The following is a 24,006-nucleotide window of genomic DNA, read 5'->3' on the forward strand; positions in this document are numbered from 1 at the left end:
TGCAACTTCTTTCCCAGCTGTTTACCTTCACAGACATAACCGACTGTTTTTATAACTCGTATGTGTTTTTAACATAAACTTGTGTGCATTGTGTGTGACAGTTTAAGCACAATAAGACATGAAAGAGAACTTGCAGCGTGACAGACGCTTTCTGTGCATATGCTTCGGATGTGTGCGCTCAGAAAACCGTATATCAGAAGTTTAAACTAATATGGCTTTAAAACGCATGATTTCAGCACGATAGACATGATAATAAAAACCAAACAGATGTTTTTTGGCAGAGTATCTGAGGTACGAGATGTAAAAGCACTGCCCTATTCTGGAAAAGGGGGTGGGGAGCAGCAGCTCATTTGCATTTAAAGATACATGCATGAAAACAGTGTGTTTCTGCTTCCACTCAAAATAGGCATTTTCAAAATGATATAATAAATATCTGTGGGGTATTTTGAGCTGAAACCTCACATACACATTCTGGGGACACCTGAGACTTATATTGCATATTGTAAAAAGCGGCATAATAGGTCTCCTTTAAGGCATCCTTGCTTAATAAAAGTGTTAATTTGTTTAAAAAAAATCTGTGTCCTTACTGAACAGAAGTTGAATAGAACTAACTGTAAACATGTTGACTTTGACTACATAACTTACTCAGTAATTGCTACTCTTCCATCACATAAGTTGACCTTAAAGAGATCTGAAACTAGCCATAGTAGTGGTTACATTGTTTTGGAATGCAACAATGTACAAAATCACATTTGCATAGCTTTTCCTTATTCAGTCCCTAAAAGACTTTTCATTAATCTATCAGCCCCCGCATGAATGTGAGTAAGTGTGTGTGTGTTACTAGCACGGTGGTTGTAAAATTCTGTAATTGGATTTCCACAGCAGCATTTGTATATGCACGCTTGTTCGGGCTGACTGCAAGCCACACTGCCTCCTAAAAATGAGTGTTAATTCTTTATCAATAGTTCGTAAGACTCTCAAAGTGTGACAGGATTCAGATGTACATGGATCTGGGCATGCTGACAAAATTTCAAGCTATGACAGCAGTTTCCTGCTGGGTAACATGCTATACTTCATTTAAAACCACTTAAAACATTTTTCTAATTTTTGTATAATTATTATACATCCAATTTTTATGATCTCATGCTAATTTAATATTTATATATTTTTAAATATTCATGTAAGATGCACTAATTACTGAAACATATAACTTTCAGAACTTGCTTCACAGTCCAAAAAGATAATTTATTTAAGCTGTGGGGGAAAAAAAAAATCTTGTTCTGAACTTCTGCAACTTTACATGAATAAATTATCACATGGTCATCCGCGTTTACACATCAGTGATGCCTACTGGGTGATCAGAAACACGGCCCACCCAGTCATGGTGAAACTCAGACAGATGCAACATGTTAAGGATCAGAGAGAAAGGAAAATGGTCATTAAAAACTAAAAATTTGTTATAATAAAATGTTTGATATGACCCTTTTAAGAATTATAGGGGGTTTACATGGTGAGTATCTCAGCATATATCTCAGTTCTTATTATACACACTTTCCCTCATACATTTCTATAACATTTAAACTAAAATGTTGATATAAAAAGGTAATCTACCTATTTACGGTACATACACAAGTGTCCCTCGCCATTACAGCCTCCCTGCATAATATAGCATAGTATTTCTATGCAAAGGTACATATTCAATACACTATGAGAGGCATGTGTATAAAAGTTATTATATGAACAGATTCAATGGATCTGAAACGCCTTCCTCTGAAATACCACTTTAACACTGCCATTATGGCAGTGCAAGCCATTACCGCATAGACACCAAATGGCCTATTTTACGGAAACAAAAGACATCGCACTGAACTAAAGGCCCACTCAGAAGAGCGATGATATGTTGATTCGTTTGCCATAAAACAAGCTTTTTAAAATACATCCGGCTCTGGCAATTATACACCATCAATTTGATAAAGTACACAGAAGACTATAAAGCACAGAATATTTAGCCTCTGAGAGTTTCATTAGCAGCTCAACTGCCGTGTTTTATGGCGCAGACACATTTTAGGTCAAGAAGCGCCGCTCTTGTTTAGATCTAATCCCCGTTTAGCAATGCACAAATTGATTCCAAATCTAATTATGCTCCAAAAAATTATTATTATTTGAATACACGAGATTGAAATATTTACTCTGCATCCACTGGGTTGACAAGAAATACAGATTTAAGTTTGCAAAAATGACAGGAAAGCTACAGCAAAAATTCGACCAGAATGTTTAATGCTCTCAACTTACGAAATAGCTTCATTAGCGTGAGATGGAATTCGAATCCATTTCACAGTCGCACAGTTCTCCAATTACTTCGTCCTTATCGTTTCGACAATTAAGACTACTCAAGCTAGGCGGCTGGTGGCGAGGTGAGCGGCGGATTTAACCGAAGTGATGAGAAGAAAGGTGAGGATGGAGAGACGAGGGGAGAGAAGAGAGAACAGACTTATCTGGTGCAGTGCAGTGACATGTAGTGTCTTTGTGGAGGCAGTGCAAAGGTTTGCTCATGACTATCTAAATGAGATCAGAATATACAAGACAAGAGAGAACAGGTTCTGCTCCAAAACCTAGTGAGCTGCTTATATCTGCAACATTTTTACCTCACAGAAAATGTTTTTAATTATGTCATTATTTACTTGTGTTGTTCCAGACCCATATGCTGTTATATGTGTGTTATGGAAAAACAACATAGGCCTTTCTGGAGAATAGTTACACAGATTTTACCATACAAGAACAGTTTCAATAAGAATGAGTAAATAGGCCTAATGGGTTAACTGCCCCTGTATTACAGGTGCAATTCCCCCCCAAAAAAGGTAAGCAGCATGATTAGGCCTAGTCCCAAAATCTAAAAAAGCATTACATTTACAGCATATTTCATGGAAAAGGTAATGCATTGTTATGAGCTCAGTGAAAGAATTCTTTCAAGATAGCATATGAAGTGCAAGAAATGTTGATTTCTTATATATAAAATATTGTTCAAATGCCGTTCTCTCACTATTTTTTTAAGTCTCTTATGCTCACCAAAGCTGCATTTATTTGATTAAAAATACAGTAAAAACAGTAATATTGTGAAATATTATAAAAATAACTGTTATAATTAAAATAAATGGTACAATATAATTTGCAATTGTATTATTTTAATATATATTAAATATCATTCATATCATTAGTGTTAAAACAGTTGTGCTGCTTTGTGTTTTTGTTCAAACAAACAGCATTTTCTTTTAGAAAAATAAAAATAAAAAATTGTAATAATGTAAAAATCACTTTTTTTCAGTTTAATACATCCTTGCTAAATAAAAGTAATAATTTATTTTTTTAAAATACTGACTCCAAATTTTCAGCAGTACAATTATTTCACTAAATAAAATTTAACAGAGTACTGATAAAACAGTTAATTGAAATTATAAATGGAGTGTTCTATTCTGTGAAGCTTCACGTTTACTGTAAGAAGCAACAAGTGAATGCAAAAATCAGCTGAGAGCAGAGTCTCCTGTGTGCTTTGCTCTTTGTATGATGCACAGTTTGGAGTTGCTGTTCCAAATCGGTTACTTATGTGGTTCCATTTTAGTTAGTATGCTTGCTAGATTTAGAACACAGTCACAGAGAGACAGAAGTGCCTGTTCAAATAAAGGGGTTTTCTTTAAATAACAGATTTCCTCTCAGAGCTCTTGAAGATGGAATGAAAACAAAACTGAGCGAGAATAATGACAGTATGTTGGTACCCTGATGGAGGGACAGAGTGAAATGACAGGTACATCTGCAGAAGGGAGATGAAAGAGGAAGCAGGAAGGACATTATGATTAATTGGGGTGTATTTGAGAAGGGAAAATTCTCCTACTTGACCCGCCAAACCATTTTACTGTATGGAGAAGTCTATAAAATTGATTGTCCGTTACATTAATAAATGGTGATATCATCAGGGCAGTACAAATTTTTTTCTGCCATTCGGGAAAGTAAAATTGCTCTGCTCTGCTCATCTGTGTGATACTGTCGTTAATACAGATACATGGTCTCATAGAAATACTATTAGCAGGTCCAGACAGAATAACCATATTTTCTGCACTTTTATAGGGGAAAAAGTGAAAATAATAAGGAAATATGCAAAATAAAAGTTTATGATAAAATAAAAGTGAAATATTTAGGTAAAATTTTTGCTGTTTTTATTAAATGTAATTTATCCTTGTCTATCACTTTATGGATAAACACAGATACAAAAATATATATTATTTCTTATAAAAATTCACTACTAAATTTAATAAAACAATGACGGGAGACCACAGGATGGTTTCAAACTCATTTTCAGCTCCCTGTACCACAAAACCAGTCATAAGGGTCAATTTTTTAAAATTAAGATTACAAATTAGAGAGTCAAATATTAGAGATACAACTATTAGAAATTTGGAATCTGAGGTTGCAAAAAAAAAAAAAAATTCAAAATATTGAGAAAATCGCCTTTAAAGTTGTCCAAATGAAGTTCTTAGCAATGCATATTACTAATCAAATATTAAGTTTTGATATATTTACAGTAGGAAATTTACTAAATATCTTCATGCAACATAATCTTTACTTAATATCCTAATGATTTTTGGAATAAAGGAAAAAATCTAAAATTTTGACCCATACAATGTATTGTTGGCAATTGCTACAAATATACCCATGCTACTTATGACTGATTTTGTGGTGCAGGGTCACATATGAATTGCATATGAATATGCAAGGAGCAGGGGATGTTTATAACTTAGTCATTGAAAGGCATTAAAATTTCGTGGAAAAGTTTCTGCAGAAATGATCTGCCGCAGAATCTGTGTGGGCCTGCCTATTAGCTCTCCATCTCTTCCAGCTCATGCTAATGACACAAGAGGACTGTAATGCAAACTATCTGCCATGAGAGTTTTTTTCCAACATGAAAATGTCAAAAATGGTTTCTTTTCTTCAAGAGAAATAAATCCAGTACAAGTTGTTTTGTGAGTGTTTTGTCCTTAAAAAGAGATCCTTACGGGTGCATTAGCGAGCTTTTCGAGGCAGGGGTAATGACATGTTTTTGAGCAGTGTGACTTAGCATTTGACTGCATTATAAGAGCACGTCTGGGGAAATCAGAGTTATGGCGTGTTGTGATCAAGCTTGTTGAAAGGAAGCCTGTAAGAGAGAGACAGAGGATCTGGCTACGTGTGAGAGTTTTGAGGGACCTGAAGTAATTAATCTCGGCAGTTTTAAGTGCAGCTGGTTTCTGCGGCTACGTGTGAGAGGAGAGGGAGAGTCAGGCTGCCCGTCTCTCTCTTCAATTATCCTCCACTGGGAGGGCAGTGGCGTGCCACGGCCTGCTGGAGGTGCCGGACCGAGCCTGTGGAGAAAGCTGGAGAACTCTCACAGAGTGGAACGACTCTTCACCTCACTCTGGCGGCTGTCTCTGCAGAGTCTATATATTATATTCATGAGTAAAAGTTACTTCTGAGAGGTTTTTTCTCCATCCTGGTTGATAAGGTATGCTATGCAAAGTAATATGAAATTTAAAAATTAATAATAAGCCACAATAGGCTGTTTGTTACAGTGATTGTACTACAGAGAGACTGTAGTAATAAAGATTGTACTACTAGACAGAGGTATTCTAGAACCCCGGCTGAAATGAGGTAAAATCACTGTAACTCATGGCCTTGAATAGCATAATGCTTTTAGAAAATGGTCTCACCCAGTGTTCCCTCTAATTTACGTTCTTGCTGAGCAAAACCTTTTTCTATCGGGCAGACATTTTGGCCACCTGAGCAAAAACATATGTTATACCAAAGGTTACAGTTGTAACTTGTAATTTGAACTAAATAAATAAGTAAATAAATAAAAATTTATTAGGGTCATAATTTAACACTTTAGTATAGGAATCAATTCTGTTTATTAGCATACATATTATTAACATGTTAAAGAATTGTGTTATAATAACCCCTACAAATACAACTCATTATATACACTATAAACACTTTAAAGGAGACATACATGTAGATGTTTGTGAAAGATGTTTTCTCTGTTTTGGAGGGATGATTATTTTTACAGTAAATCATACCCTATTTATTGCATCAAAATTTGTTAATACTTTACTATATTTAAGGGTGGATAATTTTATCAGTTGTTTATTGCAACAATACATAACTACAATAACTTTGTCTAGTGCTCTTATGAAAGTTTATAGCATGATTTGTGAAAATTTAACTATACTGAATGACATGGCATAGACTTCTTCATGGCTAGTTTTTGCGTATTTCATTTAATTCTGTAACCTACTTGTTCTACAGATCTGTGTGTACTAGTGTTAAATGCTGCTGTTTTTGACAGCATTGATAACGTTTATGACAGATAATATCATGATAATTTCCACGTTTCCCTTATCGAATGTCGTATCCTCGCAGCAAAAACCTGTCCATGGGCTTTTTTGATTGCTTTCAGTTTAAGTGCCGGCGATGTAACAAAAAACTAAAAATAAATAAAAATAAACCAAAATTATTTCCAATATTTTGCAAATAAGATAAGATAAAGATATCGCTTACTCTAAACTGCAACTTTCTACTTTAACTTTCTAAAGTGTTAAATTAATTTAAATTAAATTAAGACAAGTCCAAAAATGCTTAGAGGCTGCGCCCGCGCCCTCACTCACAACTCAAGCCTCGTTCACTCTGCTGCAGCGTCTTGCAGCAATCATTTTCATAACAGGGACGCTAAACATTCTTGCAAACTGTCTAAACTGAATTATACATGTCATGCAGGCATTCATATGAGGAGCTCAATTTGCATATGAGCAAATTAGTCATTCAAAGAACAAATTTTGTTTTTTGAACATGAAAAATTTACCGAGGCCCGGACCTCGGTGGCCTCATAGCTGGCTACGGGCCTGATTACATTTAATGTGATTTCACAGTAAAATACTGTTAAAAATACGGTTTTTGGAAGTGAAAAAGAAAAGGTCATTGTATAATTTACAGTGAAAAACCGTAAATTGACACTCCCAGAATTCCCTGCATGACAATTCATATTTTATGTTTTTTTGTTGAAATAACATGTTTCTTAGTTTTTTTCTTATCAGTTGTGTACATTAGGGTTTAATCTTACATCTAATGTTGTTAAATTAATGTCTATTGCATTATTTCAGAATCATGTGTGTCACCATGATGGGGTTTAGTGTTTGTGTGAATGACACTGTGTGCACCTTCTATATATAAGTATTGCCCTTCAGTTGTGTACATTAGGTTTTAATCTTACATCTAATGTTGTTAAATTAATGTTTATTGCATTATTTCAGTATCATGTGTGTCACCGTGATGGGGTTTAGTGTTTGTGTGAATGACACTGTGCACCTTCTATATATAAGCATTGCCCTCCTCAGCTCGTAGAAAAGCTGTTTGTGATGAGCTTTGGTTCATTATGTGACTTTCTCATCACCACCTGTTTTTGGTGGTTACCAGTGCATTACAATGGTTCAAAACATTAGTACTTCAATTTATTAAAGGGGTCATATGAAGCATTTTAAATTTTTCCTTTCTCTTTGGAGTGTTACAAGCTCTTGGTGCATAAAGAAGATCTTATAACTGTGTGCTGACGTGTGCTAAGAGCTAGGCCATGTGTCTTGGATAAGATTTTTATTTTTATTGTTTCATTTTCAAATGGTAAAACAACACAAAAAAAAGGATGGCTGTATCATATCAAACGTGGGTGCGGTGTATTGGTTAAAGGTCTTGTTGGGTAACTGAAAGTGGAAGGAAGGAATGATCATCACACACTAGAGTTTACGTTGTAAATCCATTAATTTCAATGCAGAACATTTTAAAGCTAGGTATTGTGGAAGTGTCATTTCTCACTGACCCACTTTTTTTTGACCATTATGAAGTCACTATTAAGTTTCTGACACTCACAGCTCTGACACTGGTTCTCCTTTGGCCCCCAACAGCGTCCATTACATCCTCTATGACATCTCTGACCTGCAACCAGGAAAGATAAAACATTTAGTGATCACAAGTTTCTGCATTTTAATAAAAGATTACTCAAACAAACAGTATTTATTTCGAATTCACCGATAAGACCAGGAAGATCAGTGTCAATTTTGATTTGTGTGCATTCTAATCACACTATTGTAACCGCAATCTGGATCATTCCGCTTTATAGGACGGAACTCTTTACATCCGCACTGACCCTGTTCTGATGAAGTGGGAAAGAGTCGTCGCTGACTGACAGAACAATGTTCTCCCTGACGCTCTAGAGCTCTGTCCCAGCGGAGACGGCCCTTATGGCTTTGCTACACTCATCTGCGGTGGCTGTTCTGCCACCCAAGCTTAATTGACTGTTGGGTAATTGCAGTGTGAGCATGGCTGACTGATGGAGTGTTGTCCTCTGTCCCTGTTCCACTTCAGTTAAGAGTAATTACACTAGTGGCTTACTCTCTTCAGCTACATGGGCCAGGCACTTTTGACTATCTTCCCTTTCTTCAGGATCCTTTGATGAATAGAAAGAACAATAGTACACTACTATTCAAAAGGTTGGGGTCAATAAGTTTTGTATTCATTTATTTATTTTGTAAATAAATTAATTATATTCTGCAAGGGCACGTCAGTCAAAAGTGACAGTAAAGACAATGTTATAAAATATTTATATTCCAAATAAATGCAGTACTTTTGAACTTTCGAGTCATCAAATAATTCTAAAAACAAAAATACAGTTTCCACAAAAAATAAGCAGCAAAAACTGTTTTAAACACTGATAATAATTTAAATAATAAAAGGTGCTTGAGCACCAAATTAGTATACTATAAAGATTTCTGAAGTATCATGTGACACTGTCGACTGCAGTAATGTACTGCATTAATGGCTGCTGCTTTGCATCACAGGAATAAATCACATTTTTAAATATATTAATATAGAAAAGTCATTTTAGACAAAAAAAAATATTTCATAATATATTTTTACTGTATTCTTTACTGTATCAAGTAAATGCAGCCATGGTGAGCATAAGAGACTTCTTTCAAAAACATTTAAAAATCATACTGCCCCTAAACTTAAACAGTAGTGTATTAACAATCCAGTTTAGTACTGTACCTCGTGCTCTGACTGGTCAGTACTACTCACATGAGCTGCTGCTATTGGATGGCACAACCAGGTGATCAGGGCGAGCGGTCTTCACTATATCCTGCCAGTGGATGGTATCGGCATGACACAGGAACTTGTTCTGGTCCACATACACCCCTCCATTCAGAATTTCTGTTAAAACACAGACAGCAACAATAAAACACCACTGACTACTTAATGACTTATGTCAGTGGACACCTCTGAGCATATCGTTCCACTGAAGGTGACCTCATCACTATCTTACGTTACATAGAAAGAGCAAGGTAAGGCTCCCTGGAGAACAAAGATAATGTATAAAATAATTTGATTTCTTCACTCAATGACTCTTTTTGACCCTCTGGTGTCATTACTGGCCTACTTCTCAGGTTAGTGAGCCTGGAATCCACAGTCAGACGAGACTAATGCTTTAATGGAACAGTTCACTCAAAAAGGAATTTTCTAATCATTTACTCACCCCCATGTTGGTCCAAACCTGTATGACTTGTGAGAAACACAAAAGGTGTCATTTTAAATAAGGTACTATTTTTTTTTTTTTTTTTGGAATTACAATGAATAGGCACTGAAGTTTTAAAGCTTAAAAGGACCAAAACTACCAATAAATTATTATAAACACATGATGTGCAATAAATACGCAGGTATTTTGAAGACATACCATAGTCTTATGTCAGGAACAGACCAAAAGTTCAAGCTCTTTTGATGTTCAGGAGTGTTCAAGTAACACACAACAATGTGAACAATTTATTCAAGTCTGATCTTTAGAATGAATGTATAAGTCAAAATGATAAGTTCAGAAAAATTAGTAAGATTTTTTTTCACACATATTGCATGATGTATAACTCACTAGTCAAATTAGGGCTACATCTATCATATTTATGGTGTATTTCCATTCTTTTTGGAGTTTGAGAGCTCCAGTCCCCATTCTTTATAAAATGAATGTCAACATTTCTCCTTTTATTATCCAAAGAAGAAAACATTGCAAGTCATACAGGTTTGAAACGGCATGAGGGTGAATAAATAATAACAGAAATTTCATTTTGGAATGAACTTAAAAAAACATAAAGGCTAGACCAATTATACTCTTACTGCTATTATTAATAACCCTAATCTCTTTTTGTTTTGATTTTCTCTTCATTGTATTTCTCCCCACTTTCTTCCTCTCCTCTGAGAGATGTCTACTCCAGGCAGACACAAACAGAGGGAAGGAAATGATTACATTCCCAGACAATGTCAGAATCAGATCCATCCTGGATTTGGAGCGCCGACATTCTGGACAGCAGCGCTAACAGGTTTGTAATTTCATATTTCATCTGCAGGGAGACGCCTCTCAATCCTTTGCCCTAATATGCATCATCAGTCTCACACGGATCACCGGATTTGAAGAGATATCAATCTGCTGTTCCCGTCCCCGTGCGTTCACGGGCGAGACGTCTCTGTTTGGGCACACCAGACAACAATGAACATGATCTTAACGTGTCTAGAGTAATCCTCACTTGCGTGGACAAAAACACTAGAGAGCTTATAACAGATTTGCATTATTTACTGCACTGGATTTCTCTTTCACGGCTACAGGAGATTAGCCAGGTGGCAGAAGAACAGATGAGACGTATTCATACCACGGGCCATCTGAAACTGATAATAGCCTAACAAAAGCCTGATTAAACTGTACCCCATGGATGATTGGAGACTGCTCTCTCTACAGTGCATTGAGAAACCTGTCGCTCAATGGATAAATTAATTTTAGCATTCTCTGCATCTGACATGCTGGGAGGGCTGAACGCAAATGTCTTGCGTTATCCTAGAGGCAAGAATCAGAAAAACAAATAAATGCAATGGCAGAAATCGGCAGGGGTCCTCAGACGGCCCGACCGGTTGAAGGCGACTCAGGAATGCCGTCTTTCTGTCTCTACAGACGATTCTCTCCAGCTTCACTGAACCTTACTGCGTACATCATTGCTAGTTTTACTTGATCTTAGTGCTGCGTTCGACACTATAGATCATGACATACTCATAGATCGATTACAAAACTATACAGGTATTCAAGGGCAGGCTTTAAGATGGTTTAGATCCTACCTGTCCGATCGCTACCACTTTGTTCATTTAAATGGGGAGTCATCTCAATTATCACCAGCAAAATATTGTACAAATAAACTTGACTTGACTTGACTTGACATCAGATAAAAACACCCGAGGGAAGAGAGAGCCCACAATTGAAAACTACAGAGGCTCAGTCAGCACCTATTATGTTATTATATCAAAATATTGATCATACAAGAGAAGACTAAACATTAAAACAGATAATTGCATTTGTTTACATGCAATAGGCCCTATTCATTAAAAAAAGTTGTGGCTAAAGCTAGTTGGACAAGTTCTTACTTCCTTACTCAAAGGTCCATAATTTTCAAAGACAACATTCAAAGCCCTCTACACAGGCTATGATATTTCCTGTTGTACTTCTCTTGAACTTAGTGTTTTGTCCATAAAGTGAAAGTTTTATTTTGGACCCCACTGACATTCATTGTACAGGAAAAAAAGCATTCTTCAAAATATCTTTTGTGTTCAAAAGAAGAAAATCAGTCATAAACCATGTGTTTAACAGTTAAACATTTATAGATTTAGATTTAACATTTCAATTTGATATTTAGATTTAGATTTAATGATTATATTTAAGATTTTTTTAAGTTTGACATTTACATTTAATATTTATTTATTCATTTAATCCTATAGCATAACAATTTAATTTAAAAGATACATCTGGAAAAATAGGCTACATTATCACCCTAATCTCAGTTTCTCAGCTAGCACAGATTGGCAGGCAAGTTACGTGTAGGCAGTCTAGATGCCAGCACTGGCGCTGGGTTCAGTAAAGCGTGTTCCTCTCGGCTATCATGACAGCTGGTTTCATTTGAATGACTGCTTGATTTGTTTTTGGGTCTGTACAAGCTACAGTTCAACTCAATTTTGTCTCAAATGAAGTGAAAACATTAATGTCAGTCATTTGGAAACGCACACACACAATCGTGTCATACCTGCGCACTTAAAACATGGAAGAACTTGAAGCATGTTAGAGTAAAATGAGTCTTGGCTCTGTTCCAAAACCTAGTGAGCCGCCTTACTGTCTACTGCTTACATAGGCAGCATCCTTCAAAGGCAGCACCACTGCAAGGCAGCAGTGACTGATTTGGAACACAACTCTGTGCATTATACAAACAGCGCTAATGTAAAGCACACAGGAGACTCGACTTGATAACTGATTTCAACAAAATTAGCTGTTAACATGTTACTAAGCTAATGGCATGAGACTAATAAGCATAAAAAATACATACAAACACATTTTAGTCCATTTTTAATTATAATGAACTATTTTCTACTGCTGTGCTTCAGTGTTTAATGAAATATTGCTATCGTAATTCGATTTATCTGCCAATGTGAATTGATCTTTGTCACTTAGTTACTGTGTGAGCAATGCCGTATGGGATTGCCATCTCTGCTGAGCATAAACTAAAGATGCAATGTAATTCTGTTAGAACTGGGAATATTAAGAATATTAAATTGTATCTTACATTTTGGAACACCCTTTGAACAAGAACATGCCTATAGCTATGTTTCCATGCACAAACTTCTGTGCACATTTTGGGATATTGTATGACAATTGCTGAATAGAAATGCTGAGATGTACATAAAATCTGAAAATGCACATACAAATGTATGCACTCAACGGAGTTATTTTTATCGAATAAGAATAAGAATAAAATCGTCAATTCGCAAACAAAAAACTAATGTGACCAGACTAACCAGTCTTTTGCTCAATTCCTGAGCAAAAGTCTGTCATCAAAATTATTTTGTACAACTACCTCCCAGAACTGTCACACGGTTACATTTCCAAAAATTAGGCATCCGCCTCCAAACACAAGATAGCATGACATCATGACAGCATTTGTTACTGCGTTTTGTCTGCATGCACTAAGACGCAAGACATTTATTATGTAGGAAAAACATTCATTTTTATTATTGATACTTTGTGCCAGTTTCCCAGGAAGTCACAATTTTGCTGAACACATGAGATGGAAACATTAGGGTTAGGGCATATTTGCAAATGTTACATACGATATTTAAATTTTCCGCACAAAAGATAAATTCGCAACGCTGGATGGAAACATGGTATACGATGGCTAAAAATGCTGCGTACGCAAGCTAATATGAAGATTAATAGATAATGATTTTTTTTTTCTGGGCTTAAAACAATCCGTTTCATTTAACTAAATGGACCAGAACAGGACATCATGGCACCAGCGGTGTAGTATGCAGTACGTGGGATCTTTCATTAGCTCAACTTGAACTAGTCAAGCGTCTTCTTTAACAAGCACAGAGTCCTAATCCAGTAGTTCATTCACTGTAACACTTCCTCTATAAGATGGCGAAGCCTATCAGGCATAGATATGGCCGTCTATTCATCACAGAGTGCCAACATCACCCCGGCCTTATGCCAGTCACTGCCAGCAGTCTGGCTCTACGTGTGGCACAGAGGGACTGAGCCTGGCAGGGCTTATGAGGAATGATATGCCAGACTGTGCCAACTTCCCCTGCCGCCACTGTACAAATAGGTGATCTTCTGCGCCATCCATCAAAGTGAGGCTCTGCACCACACAGCCTGGCCTCTCCAGCCGTGTTACCAAGGAGATGCTGTCTGGGTAAAAAATGCAATGAGTAAAGCTGAGCAAACAACGAGAGGGAACACAGAGTGATTTTTCTTTCCGATGAGGAGAACAAAAATCGCCCTGGACCCAACATATCAGGACTTTGTGAGAACAATAAACACTTTGTGTTTTAATTGTAGTTTAACCGAACATTATTGTTCTTTGCACCATTGAGGGTGATATCTGTCATGCTGTCTTTATTCTTTTGTGAGAGTGAGTGCACTAAAATCACAGGCTAAATGCTAAACAAGACCTAAGAGAGAGAAACGGCAAGACTTTTTATGGATTCATACATATTTCACCGGAAATTTGAAGACTGCGTGCCCCTCTGTGTCCAATTTGAGAAAAAAATGCAAGTAATTCCTTCCATGTGCCTCTTATCACAACTGACCAATACAGAAATGACTCAAAACAGAGTCTACAACTGTCAGAGAAAGGTGTGATTTCTCAGGAAAACTACCTGAAATGGTTTTACTACCTGACAGATACATTTTAGTGGTATCGGTCAAGTAGAAGGGACATTTTTTTGGTCTTATTTCACACAAAAAAGTCACTTACGGCACCTAACGATTTGTTCTACCTTCTGAATCTGATTGCTTACAGATGATAATGACTAATCTTTAAAATCAATCCAAACAACCTAGATTTCATTCAAGGTAAACATTTTATTAGTTCTTACTTTTTTGCCCCCCTGGGAATCGAACCCATGACCTTGGCATTGCCAGTGTCATGCTCTTCTGCTTGAGCTACAGGAAGTCTTTTAATTTAACAAATTTCTGATGAAAATATGGTGAGGAAAAAAAATAACACCACATGATGTTAATAATGCAATCATTTTTAAAGAAGAAAAATCTAGAAGAATTATGAATGCTTCATATAATCCTATCATAGTCAACAATGTCAGTATTTGACCCATGAGCAATAAAATTTTATAAAATTAAAACTAAAAGAAATGTAATAAAGTAAAACTAGCAAATTAATAAATATGACAAAATATTGACTATATATGACACTATATTGACTATAAAATTAATTATTTGATCAAAACTACAGTAAAAACAGTAATACTGTGAAATGATAACGATTTAGAATAACTTTTTCCCCATTTAAATGCATTTTAAAATGTAATTTATTCATGTGAAGGCAAAGCTGAATTTTTTAGCATCATTACTCCTACTCCAGTATTCATTGTCACATGATCGTTCAAAAAAATTATTCTAATTATCAATCTTGAAAACAGTTGTGCTGCTTATCTTACATTTGTAGATTTCAAAATTCTTTAATCAATATTAATGAATTGAAAGCTGAAAATAACAGCATTTATTTGAAATAGTAATCTTTCGTAACATTATAAATGTCTTTACTGTCAATTTTGATCAATTTAATGGGTACTTGCTAAATAAAAATAAGAATTTCTTTTAAACAATCTTACTGATCCCACACTTTTGAACCATAGTGTGAAAGCTCAAAGCTGTGTACCATTGCTCACTTACACATTATTTAGCTACAATAATAAGAAGCTTCAAAGATGGGCTTTCCATGAACACCCCGGTCAAGGTCAGAGCAAAAGATCCGCTCACATAAATCTAGAGAAACAGGGGTGGCAAACTAGGAATAAAACACAGACAGACTCCATTTGAATTTAATTGCACTTTTATGTATTTAACTACTGACCTGAAAAGAACAACGGCTTTAATTTAACTACATAAAAGCATTTATGAGGAGTTGATGCCGAAGGCGTTCGGGAGAGAGAAAGGGGGAAGGCGCGGACCTGTGCGGGAGTAGTTCAGCAGGCATTCGTGCCGCGCTGGCTGCGAGCAAATGCACTTTTAACGAGGCACTGTTGACATTCAAGCATGAGTGGCCACGGCAGGCAAAGCATCACGGGAACCTACTGATGGCCCATATGTGATGGGCGCTGACAGCAGAACATGTGTTCTACTGGATACATGTGTCTGTTTCAGTCCTTGGAATTCATCTGAACCAAGGACCCTCTTGTAGTGCTCAATGCATCATTTTTTTTTTTTTTTTTGAGGGACAAAGACCAACTCGATAACAACTCTTGAAAACCAATGACAAAGGCAATAAATAACAGGCAAGAGCTGCATTGAAATAAATCCCTTTCAAATCCAACCAAGGTTGATACAAATAAATGGCGGTGGAAAAAATAGGACACCCTTTCTATCTACAGGAGGGCAGTTTTTATTGGCAAATGTTATAAGGGGAATTGTCACAGTGACGGTGTGATATACAAGCAATAAAGAAAGAATTGAAAGTATATGGAACGCTGAGGGGAAAACTGTGTAGTAACAGCACAAAAGTAGTGGTTTAAAAGTAATGACAGATGCTCACAATATACTATAACATCTATTTATGAACAGTTACTGCAGAAGCATTTGAGCTCAAGTCTTATTTTGAGTTGTTTGTTGGGTTACAAGGTGTATCAGGGTTCAAGGCTGGTCGGCTCAATAATTATAGGTGCAGTATATATATATAAACATGATGGATGACAGCTTCAGACGGTGGGTTTTACCAACAATCCTCTCTGCCCCCTGACTTCCTCAGGGTGGTAATTGCGTTTAAAGCAGGCTGATTAAATTTTGTTATCCCTCACACAATTGTTTCCGATGAATCTTTATGAAAAAAATGGCTAAGATTAAAGGCTTATGGAATTATCTGGTGCAGGGAGCATCTGCTTATTTATTCTGAGAAAAGAATAGAAAGGAGTAGCGGTATAAATGAGCGAGGGCAAAGGGTAAGACTCTAATTTCTAGTAACTGAAATAACCTTTCATGCTGCATATCTGGGTCAGGTAGGTGAGCTTGTTGTATTAGAGCAGTTAAATCACTACATGCAGTGGCACGCTTGCGGGAATAGATTTCTAAAACACAGGCCTATATGAAAGGGAACATACAGTAACGGTTTGTCTGCAGATAACGAACACAGATTAAGACTACACAACTTGTGCATTGGGCCAGCTATCTCTTCTGGGAGGATTTGAATGCAGTTACTTCAGGTCAACACTGTGATGAAAGACTTTATAAAAGAGAGCAGCGCAGAGTGTGTGAATGGCTTTAGTGAGGTGTTGGGGAATAATCGTACATAATCTCGATAATATCTGTTGATGACATCTATGATTTAAAAATAAAGAAAATAATACTATATATATATATATATATATATATATAACAGTAACTACAAACTGTGTTTTAAAAAAATTCTGCTGTGGAGAAAGCTGAATAGTAATTCAAACATCCATTCTCTCTTTCTTTGGGCAGAGCAAATTGGCTCCTTAACTGCACAATGGTTTAATCAGAGAACACAAGTGAGCTTAAATGCATGCTTCATTAAAAATAAAATCCACAATGAACAACATAGAGAGAGAGAGAACTGTTCACCCCACACCAGCACTCCAATGAGCTGTCTGTCCCCAGAAGCTCCACAGAAGGAGAGAAAAAAAGCCAAACATAACTGAAACAAAAGAGCACCGGAATACAGATGACTCGACCGTGACCTCTCTTAACCTCAGGGAGAGTTCAGCATTCCCCTGATAGCCTACAGTTGAAGCCAGGAACGCCTTTGAACTCAACCTCTAAATCTCATAACAGCTTGAAAGGAAATATAAATGATATAATTATAATATAAAGTGTATATATAATTACTTCATTAAAAAAGTAGTGTGTCAAGTGGAAATAGTAAGGAGATATTTGAATTATTTACAAATAAACTAGTGTTTTCTACAAATATTTCTATATATACAAATAAACTAGTGTCGGTGTCGATGAAGTTGTCGATTCTGACTCGCCATCTCCACATTAGACGCGCCTTTAGAGAGAAGTGCATCTTTACGGATTATGATTATGATTATAATGAAAGAGTTTTTGTTTTCGATTTGTTTTATTTCGTTAAGTAGTAATTTAAAGTTTTCTATAGATATATTTATCATGTCTGTGAGGCATCTATTCGCTGAGTTTCGGTTCATTTTTGTGAAGCGCTCCTGTTCAAGACGAGATGGCAGAAAGCGCATCATGTTTGTTTTCTTTATTTTATAAAAGCACAACGTTTTGTTGATATTGTGAGTTCACACAAATAAAAGTAGACTCTTTACAGTTACGAACGATGTATTACTCTTACCTTTATGAGCAAAAATGACGGCGTATCCACTGAAAAAAAATACAAGTGATCGCGCTGGCGCCTCCATGTCCTGCAAAGCGTGCTTTAGCTTGCACTCTCCGCACAAACTATTGGATACAGCTCACATGTATCTAGGTTTAACGTTTAAAAATTGTTACATGCTTGAACTGTTTTATATCTATAGATTTTATTTTAGGCAAGTCGTGATGATTTGAGAAGGCTAAATTGATCAAACATAGGCTGATTACGTAACGCCGTTACATGTATTCCGTTACTCCCCAACCCTGTATATAAATATATTCTGTCTCAGCTTGTTCTGTTTCTTCATGTCATTTCAGACAGACTGGATGATGATATATATATATATATATATATATATACACACATACATAGAGTGGCGGCCAAAATCATTAGAACACTAGTATTTTCACCAGCTAAAAAATGGTTTTAAGTCAGTCATTTCTATCTTTTGCTGTAGTGTGTCAGTAGGAAATATTTTGAAGGAAATATTTTGCCATTAATTGTAATAATCCAGTGAGAAAATCCAGAAGAACTGTGGCAACGTCTCCAAGATGCTTCAAGAGACGTACCTGCAAAGCTACCGGAAAAACTATGCGCAAGTGCACCTAGGGAAAAAGCTGCTTTAAACGCAAAGGATGGTCACACCAAATGTTGATTTAATTTAGTTAATAAAAGCTAATTGATAAAGATAATCTATTTATGACATTATTTTTGACAGCATCCTCATTTTACAGCATTTTTACACAAGTGCCTAAAACTTTTAACAGTACTAGCTTTGCAGGTAGGTTTCTTGAAGCATCTTGGAGACGTTGCCACAGTTCTTCTGGATTTAGTCTGTCTCAGTTTGTCATTTCAGAGAAACTGGATGATGATGAGATCAGATCTCTGTGTGGAGCACAGTGCCAGTTTTATTGGGAATTGATTTACTGATTATAATCATCTTTAAAACAATAAACTGTTATGATAAAATGTATATATATATATTCCCATCCCTAGTTAAAGTGAAGTTTGCTTGAGCCAAACTTTGCTCTGCTACCAAAACTAGATATGACTTAAAAAACCTTGTGTAACACATAAAAAATTAGTTCATGCGTAGTGCTGCAAAATGATGTAAGAGGGCTGGATGAGAAAATTGTCTGTGTTTGGAAAAGTGATTTCAGATATGCTCTGAGAGTAAACAAGAGGCCAGGTGGGGAAGTGAGGGAGGAGTTTGGGGTATATTTAGCATCATGCATTCATCCGCATGGCAGACCCCACCTGGGCAGCTTGAGTGCTTGGCAGGGTGGCCGCAGCAGCAGGGGCTATTCATGTCCTATTACCCTCCACTGCATTCAGTGCAGACCTTGAACCTCGTCCCTGTGAGCCACTATGCAAAAAATAAATACATTAATTATTAAGCCACGGAGGGAGACGGGGATGCTGCGGCAAAGACCTTGCTGTGCCAGTTTAGCTGAAACACAAGAGCCGGCGCACACTCGATTTACTACTCCAGATGCACACCAGCTGCTTTCTGCTTCTCTTGCTCATTCTGCTGTTTTCTATGTATGTCACTGGGCATGTTTCGTGGTGGCGTCTGATGTGACTCCATGGTAGTCAAGACAGGTAGTCCCACTTACGTTCACCTGCTTCCTCCTAGATATCGCCTCACTGACTAATCAGGAAGCAGGAAAAAGAGAATAACTAATAGGCGGCCTTTTAAGAGAAGTGATTTTTCAAGGAGGGCATTTTCCAGTTATTTTCTCGTCCTCTTTGATTTCCAACCCCATCAGTCTTTTCAGTTATTCCTTACAGTGCTGCCATGTACCCATATATCATTAACAAGATGATTGTGCATGCTATGTATACGTGGACCTGCTACAGTCAAATGCTTTACATAATATTGCAGAAGCATTTCCATAATTAAATGAACGTTATACAGTCTCTAGTCTCAAGACAGCACACCCACAGACTATTGAACAGTTCATTCACTCACCGTCTGATGCATATTGCACACAAAAATGGTAAGCCTTAGCTAAAATAGCCAATTCTAATCGGATTAGCTGGTGTCTACACAGTTTCCAAGGGTCAATGCTGGAACAAAGCAATGTTTAGAAAGTACTGGGTTCAACTAATCACTTGTAACCAGGTTAGTGGGATTACATTTTTGAAAAAGTTTAGTTTGTTGCACTTGCTAGCAATAAAACTAGCATAAAAATCTGCTTTGTTTTCAAAGTTGTTTAAAATATATATGTGATAAAAAATATTAAATTTTAAATGTAAAAATTGAGATATCTGTCTGTCTGTCTGTCTAACTATCTATCTATCTATCTATCTATCTATCTATCTATCTATCTATCTGTCTGTCTGTCTGTCTGTCTATCTATCTATCTATAGCTATAATTGTAGTTGTTATTATAATTATTATACAAATAAATAAACAAATAAATAAATAAAAGTAATATCATCTATTGCAGATAAACCTTTTCTTAAACTACTTAATGGTTGCTTTATTTGCCAGTCAGACAATCTCAGAAAAAATAAGCTGCAATGTGAACTAGACTTCACAGCGATACATTTTCCAACCAAACTACCAACCATGTGACAAAAGCGCATCCCACAGCTTCAGCCGAACAACCATTCCATCACATTCCCTCTGAAACAAGAGGTCTGCCCATAGGAAAGAAAAATCAAAAGTGAGATCTCTTTAACATCTCAAATATTTCTCCTAGACAGAAATGAGGTTACTTTTAGATCGAATTGAGATTTTTGCTTGAGTCTCCTGCTTCTCAAACTTGTCTCCTGAGACAAAAACTCAAACACTCTCACAATGGTCTCCTTTAAAGCTTTAAAAGAGATCTCAATAACATCACACACTGTGCTCAGACATTTCTCCTTAGCTACAGACACTGGATCTCTCACATTTGTCTCCTTTAAAGCTTTAGAAGAGATCTCAACAAAATCACTCACTGTACTCAGATATTTCTCCTTAGCTAGAGACTCTGGGTATCTCACATTTGTCTCTTTTAAAGCTTTAGAAGAGATCTCAACAGCATCACACACTGTGCTCAGATTTTTCTCCTTAGCTACAGACACTGGATCTCTCACATTTGCCTCCTTTAAAAGCTTTAGAAGAGATCTCAACAAATCACACACTGTGCTCAGATATTTCTCCTTAGCTAGAGACTCTGGATATCTCACATTTGTCTCATTTTAAAGCTTTAGAAGAGATCTCAACAACATCACACACTGTGCTCAGATTTTTCTCCTTAGCTAGAGATTCTAGATCTCTCACATTTGTCTCCTCAAATGTTTAGATTAGAGATCTCAACAACATAAAACACTGTGCTCAGATTTGTATCCTTAGCTAGAGACTCTGGATCTCTCACATTTGTCTTCTCAGAAGTTTAGATTAGAGATCTCAACAACATCAAACACTGTGCTTAGATTTTTCTCTTACATATTATATGGTGGACATGTTTGAGCTCATATTGAGACATTTGACTTGGTGCACATTTTGTAAAGTTATTGTGATCACTTCTGAAATTTAGAGGAGACAAATGTGAGAGCTCCCGGGTCTTTACTGTTGGAGAAAAATCTGAGCACAGTGAGTGATGTTGTTGAGTTCCCTTTCAAGGGAACTTCGAACTGCGTCCTCTAGGGGTCACTATGGGGGGGACGCCTCGTCGTGACCCGTGTCTGAAGCATACATTGAAAAAACACCAACAACACGTTGCAATGTCATTTATCCACACCATTTCATTCTAAGACAATACATGCATTGTCATATTTGAAGTTCTTTAATGTAGCCAGTGTTTTATTGCACAATGATTTAGCAGAGGAAACCATAACCTATATTTACATACATGCAAATATGGGCTGTACAAGACAAAATTTTAATGCTAAACAAAGCAAAAAAAAAAAACACTGGTACACTGGTAAAGTGTTAGATTTGTTAAGAAAAGTATTGCTCTTATACTAAACATCTTGCATTTGTAAGTCCTATCTAGTGTGTTTGGAAAATGTGGTGTATATACAATGCTGGACATTGAAGATAAATTTAAACATTTAAAATAATAACCCTTGATATTCTGAAATGTTTAATGCTATTTAAATGATAGTTTTAGTAATTACAATATTAGTACAATTTTAACGTTTCTCCTAAAATAAAATGGAAGACATCTTAAGACAAAGCTGATATCTCAATGAGACATATAAGAGAATCATTCCTTACCATCCTGCAGCATAGAGCAACCTCTGTCAGAGCCATAGCCTTGTGGGCAGCACATCGATGTGAAACACAACTGCACCTCAGACAACATGGGTTCGAATCCCAGCTAAAGGTACTTTCCTGCTCTTGTTCAATTGTTTCCTGTCTCTACTCCTACTGTCCTGACCATTAAAGGTGAAAAACCTCAAAATAATCAAGAAAAAAAGATAGCGCAACCTGTAAAGCTTTTTCATAATGGGGTCTTGAAAGAGATTACAGCAAGACAATAAAGAGATCACAGCAATCTAGCTAAAGATAAAAATCTGAGCACAGTGTGTGGTGTTGTTGAGATCTTGTTTGAAACATTGGAGGAGACAAATATGAGACCACCAGAGTCTTTATATTAGGAGAACAATCTGAGCACAGTGTGTGATGTTGTTGAGATCTCTTCTACAGCTTTAAAGAAGACCATTGTGAGAGAGTTTTTGTCTCAGGAGACAAGTTTGAGAAGCAGGAGACTCAAGCAAAAGTTTCCATTCAGTCTTAAAGTAATTAATATTAATAAGTAACCTCATTTCTGTCTAGGAGAAATATTTGAAATGTTAAAGAGATCTCTTTTAAAAAAGATAGCGCAACCTGTAAAGCTTTTTCATAATGGGGTCTTGAAAGAGATTACAGCAAGACAATAAAGAGATCACAGCAAGACAATAAAGAGATCTCCTATGTTTCTCACAGTCCATTCTCATTTTGGACTCCTTTCTCTCAGATATTTCTCATGTCTCAGTTGTGTCTACTTTTATTTCTCCTAAGGAATTTTAGGAGAACCATCTGAGACATTGTTGATACTAAAATGAGAAACACATGAGAATCACAACTAAGTCTCCTGAGTTTAGAAAGAGCAAACTCTGAGCAATAAAATATTGGAGATCTCTTTTTTTATTTTATTTTTCTCCCCTCTGGTTAGCTTCAATGTCATTTATCCACACCATTTCATTCTAAGACAATACATGCATTGTCATATTTGAAGTTCTTTAATGTAGCCAGTGTTTTATTGCACAATGATTTAGCAGAGGAAACCATAACCTATATTTACATACATGCAAATATGGGCTGTAGAAAACCGCAAGACAATAAATAGATATTCTATGTTTCTTCCACCACATTCTCAGTTTTGACTCTTTTTTTTCCTCAAATATTTCTCATGTCTCATTTGTGTCTACTTCCATTTCTCCTACGGAATTTTAGGATAAATATCTGATATGCTGTTGATACTAAAATGAGAGATATATAAGAATCTCATCTAAGTCTCCTGAGCTTAGGAAAAGCAACCACTGAGCAATACATTTTTCCTATGGGTGTGATTGTCAGGAGCAGAGGTAATTGACTTAGCGCTCTTAAATGTTTCATTAACGCTTCCTGCTGTGGGCTTGATGAAACAATGCCAAATTAGAGACGACATCAAGAACAGGAGGACTAGTGGAGGTGGAGATGCCTTTTATCAGTCTGTAGTGTTTGTATCACTTGAAAGCGTAAGTGTTTGTGTGCATAATATACAATGCTGGACATTGAAGATAAATTTAAACATTTAAAATAATAACCCTTGATATTCTGAAATGTTTAATGCTATTTAAATGATAGTTTTAGTAATTACAATATTAGTACAATTTTAACGTTTCTCCTAAAATAAAATGGAAGACATCTTAAGACAAAGCTGATATCTCAATGAGACATATAAGAGAATCATTCCTTACCATCCTGCAGCATAGAGCAACCTCTGTCAGAGCCATAGCCTTGTGGGCAGCACATCGATGTGAAACACAACTG

General features: G+C 36.3%; 1 protein-coding gene across 1 annotated transcript in view; it reads right to left on the reverse strand.

Moving 5' to 3' along the window:
* The window catches only part of LOC107741926 (receptor tyrosine-protein kinase erbB-4-like), a 375,191-nt gene that overhangs the window by 110,210 nt on the left and 240,975 nt on the right, over positions 1 to 24,006 (reverse strand). The window contains exons 4-5 of the mRNA XM_016554742.1: positions 9,148 to 9,279; positions 7,942 to 8,007 (exon numbers count right to left, since the gene is read on the reverse strand). Of these exons, the coding sequence (XP_016410228.1) occupies positions 7,942 to 8,007; positions 9,148 to 9,279 (198 nt within the window). The remainder of the gene's footprint in view (positions 1 to 7,941; positions 8,008 to 9,147; positions 9,280 to 24,006) is intronic.

This window comes from Sinocyclocheilus rhinocerous, unplaced genomic scaffold (genome assembly GCF_001515625.1).
Source record: "Sinocyclocheilus rhinocerous isolate Xijiao unplaced genomic scaffold, SAMN03320098_v1.1 scaffold226, whole genome shotgun sequence".
NCBI classification, from domain to species: domain Eukaryota; kingdom Metazoa; phylum Chordata; class Actinopteri; order Cypriniformes; family Cyprinidae; genus Sinocyclocheilus; species Sinocyclocheilus rhinocerous.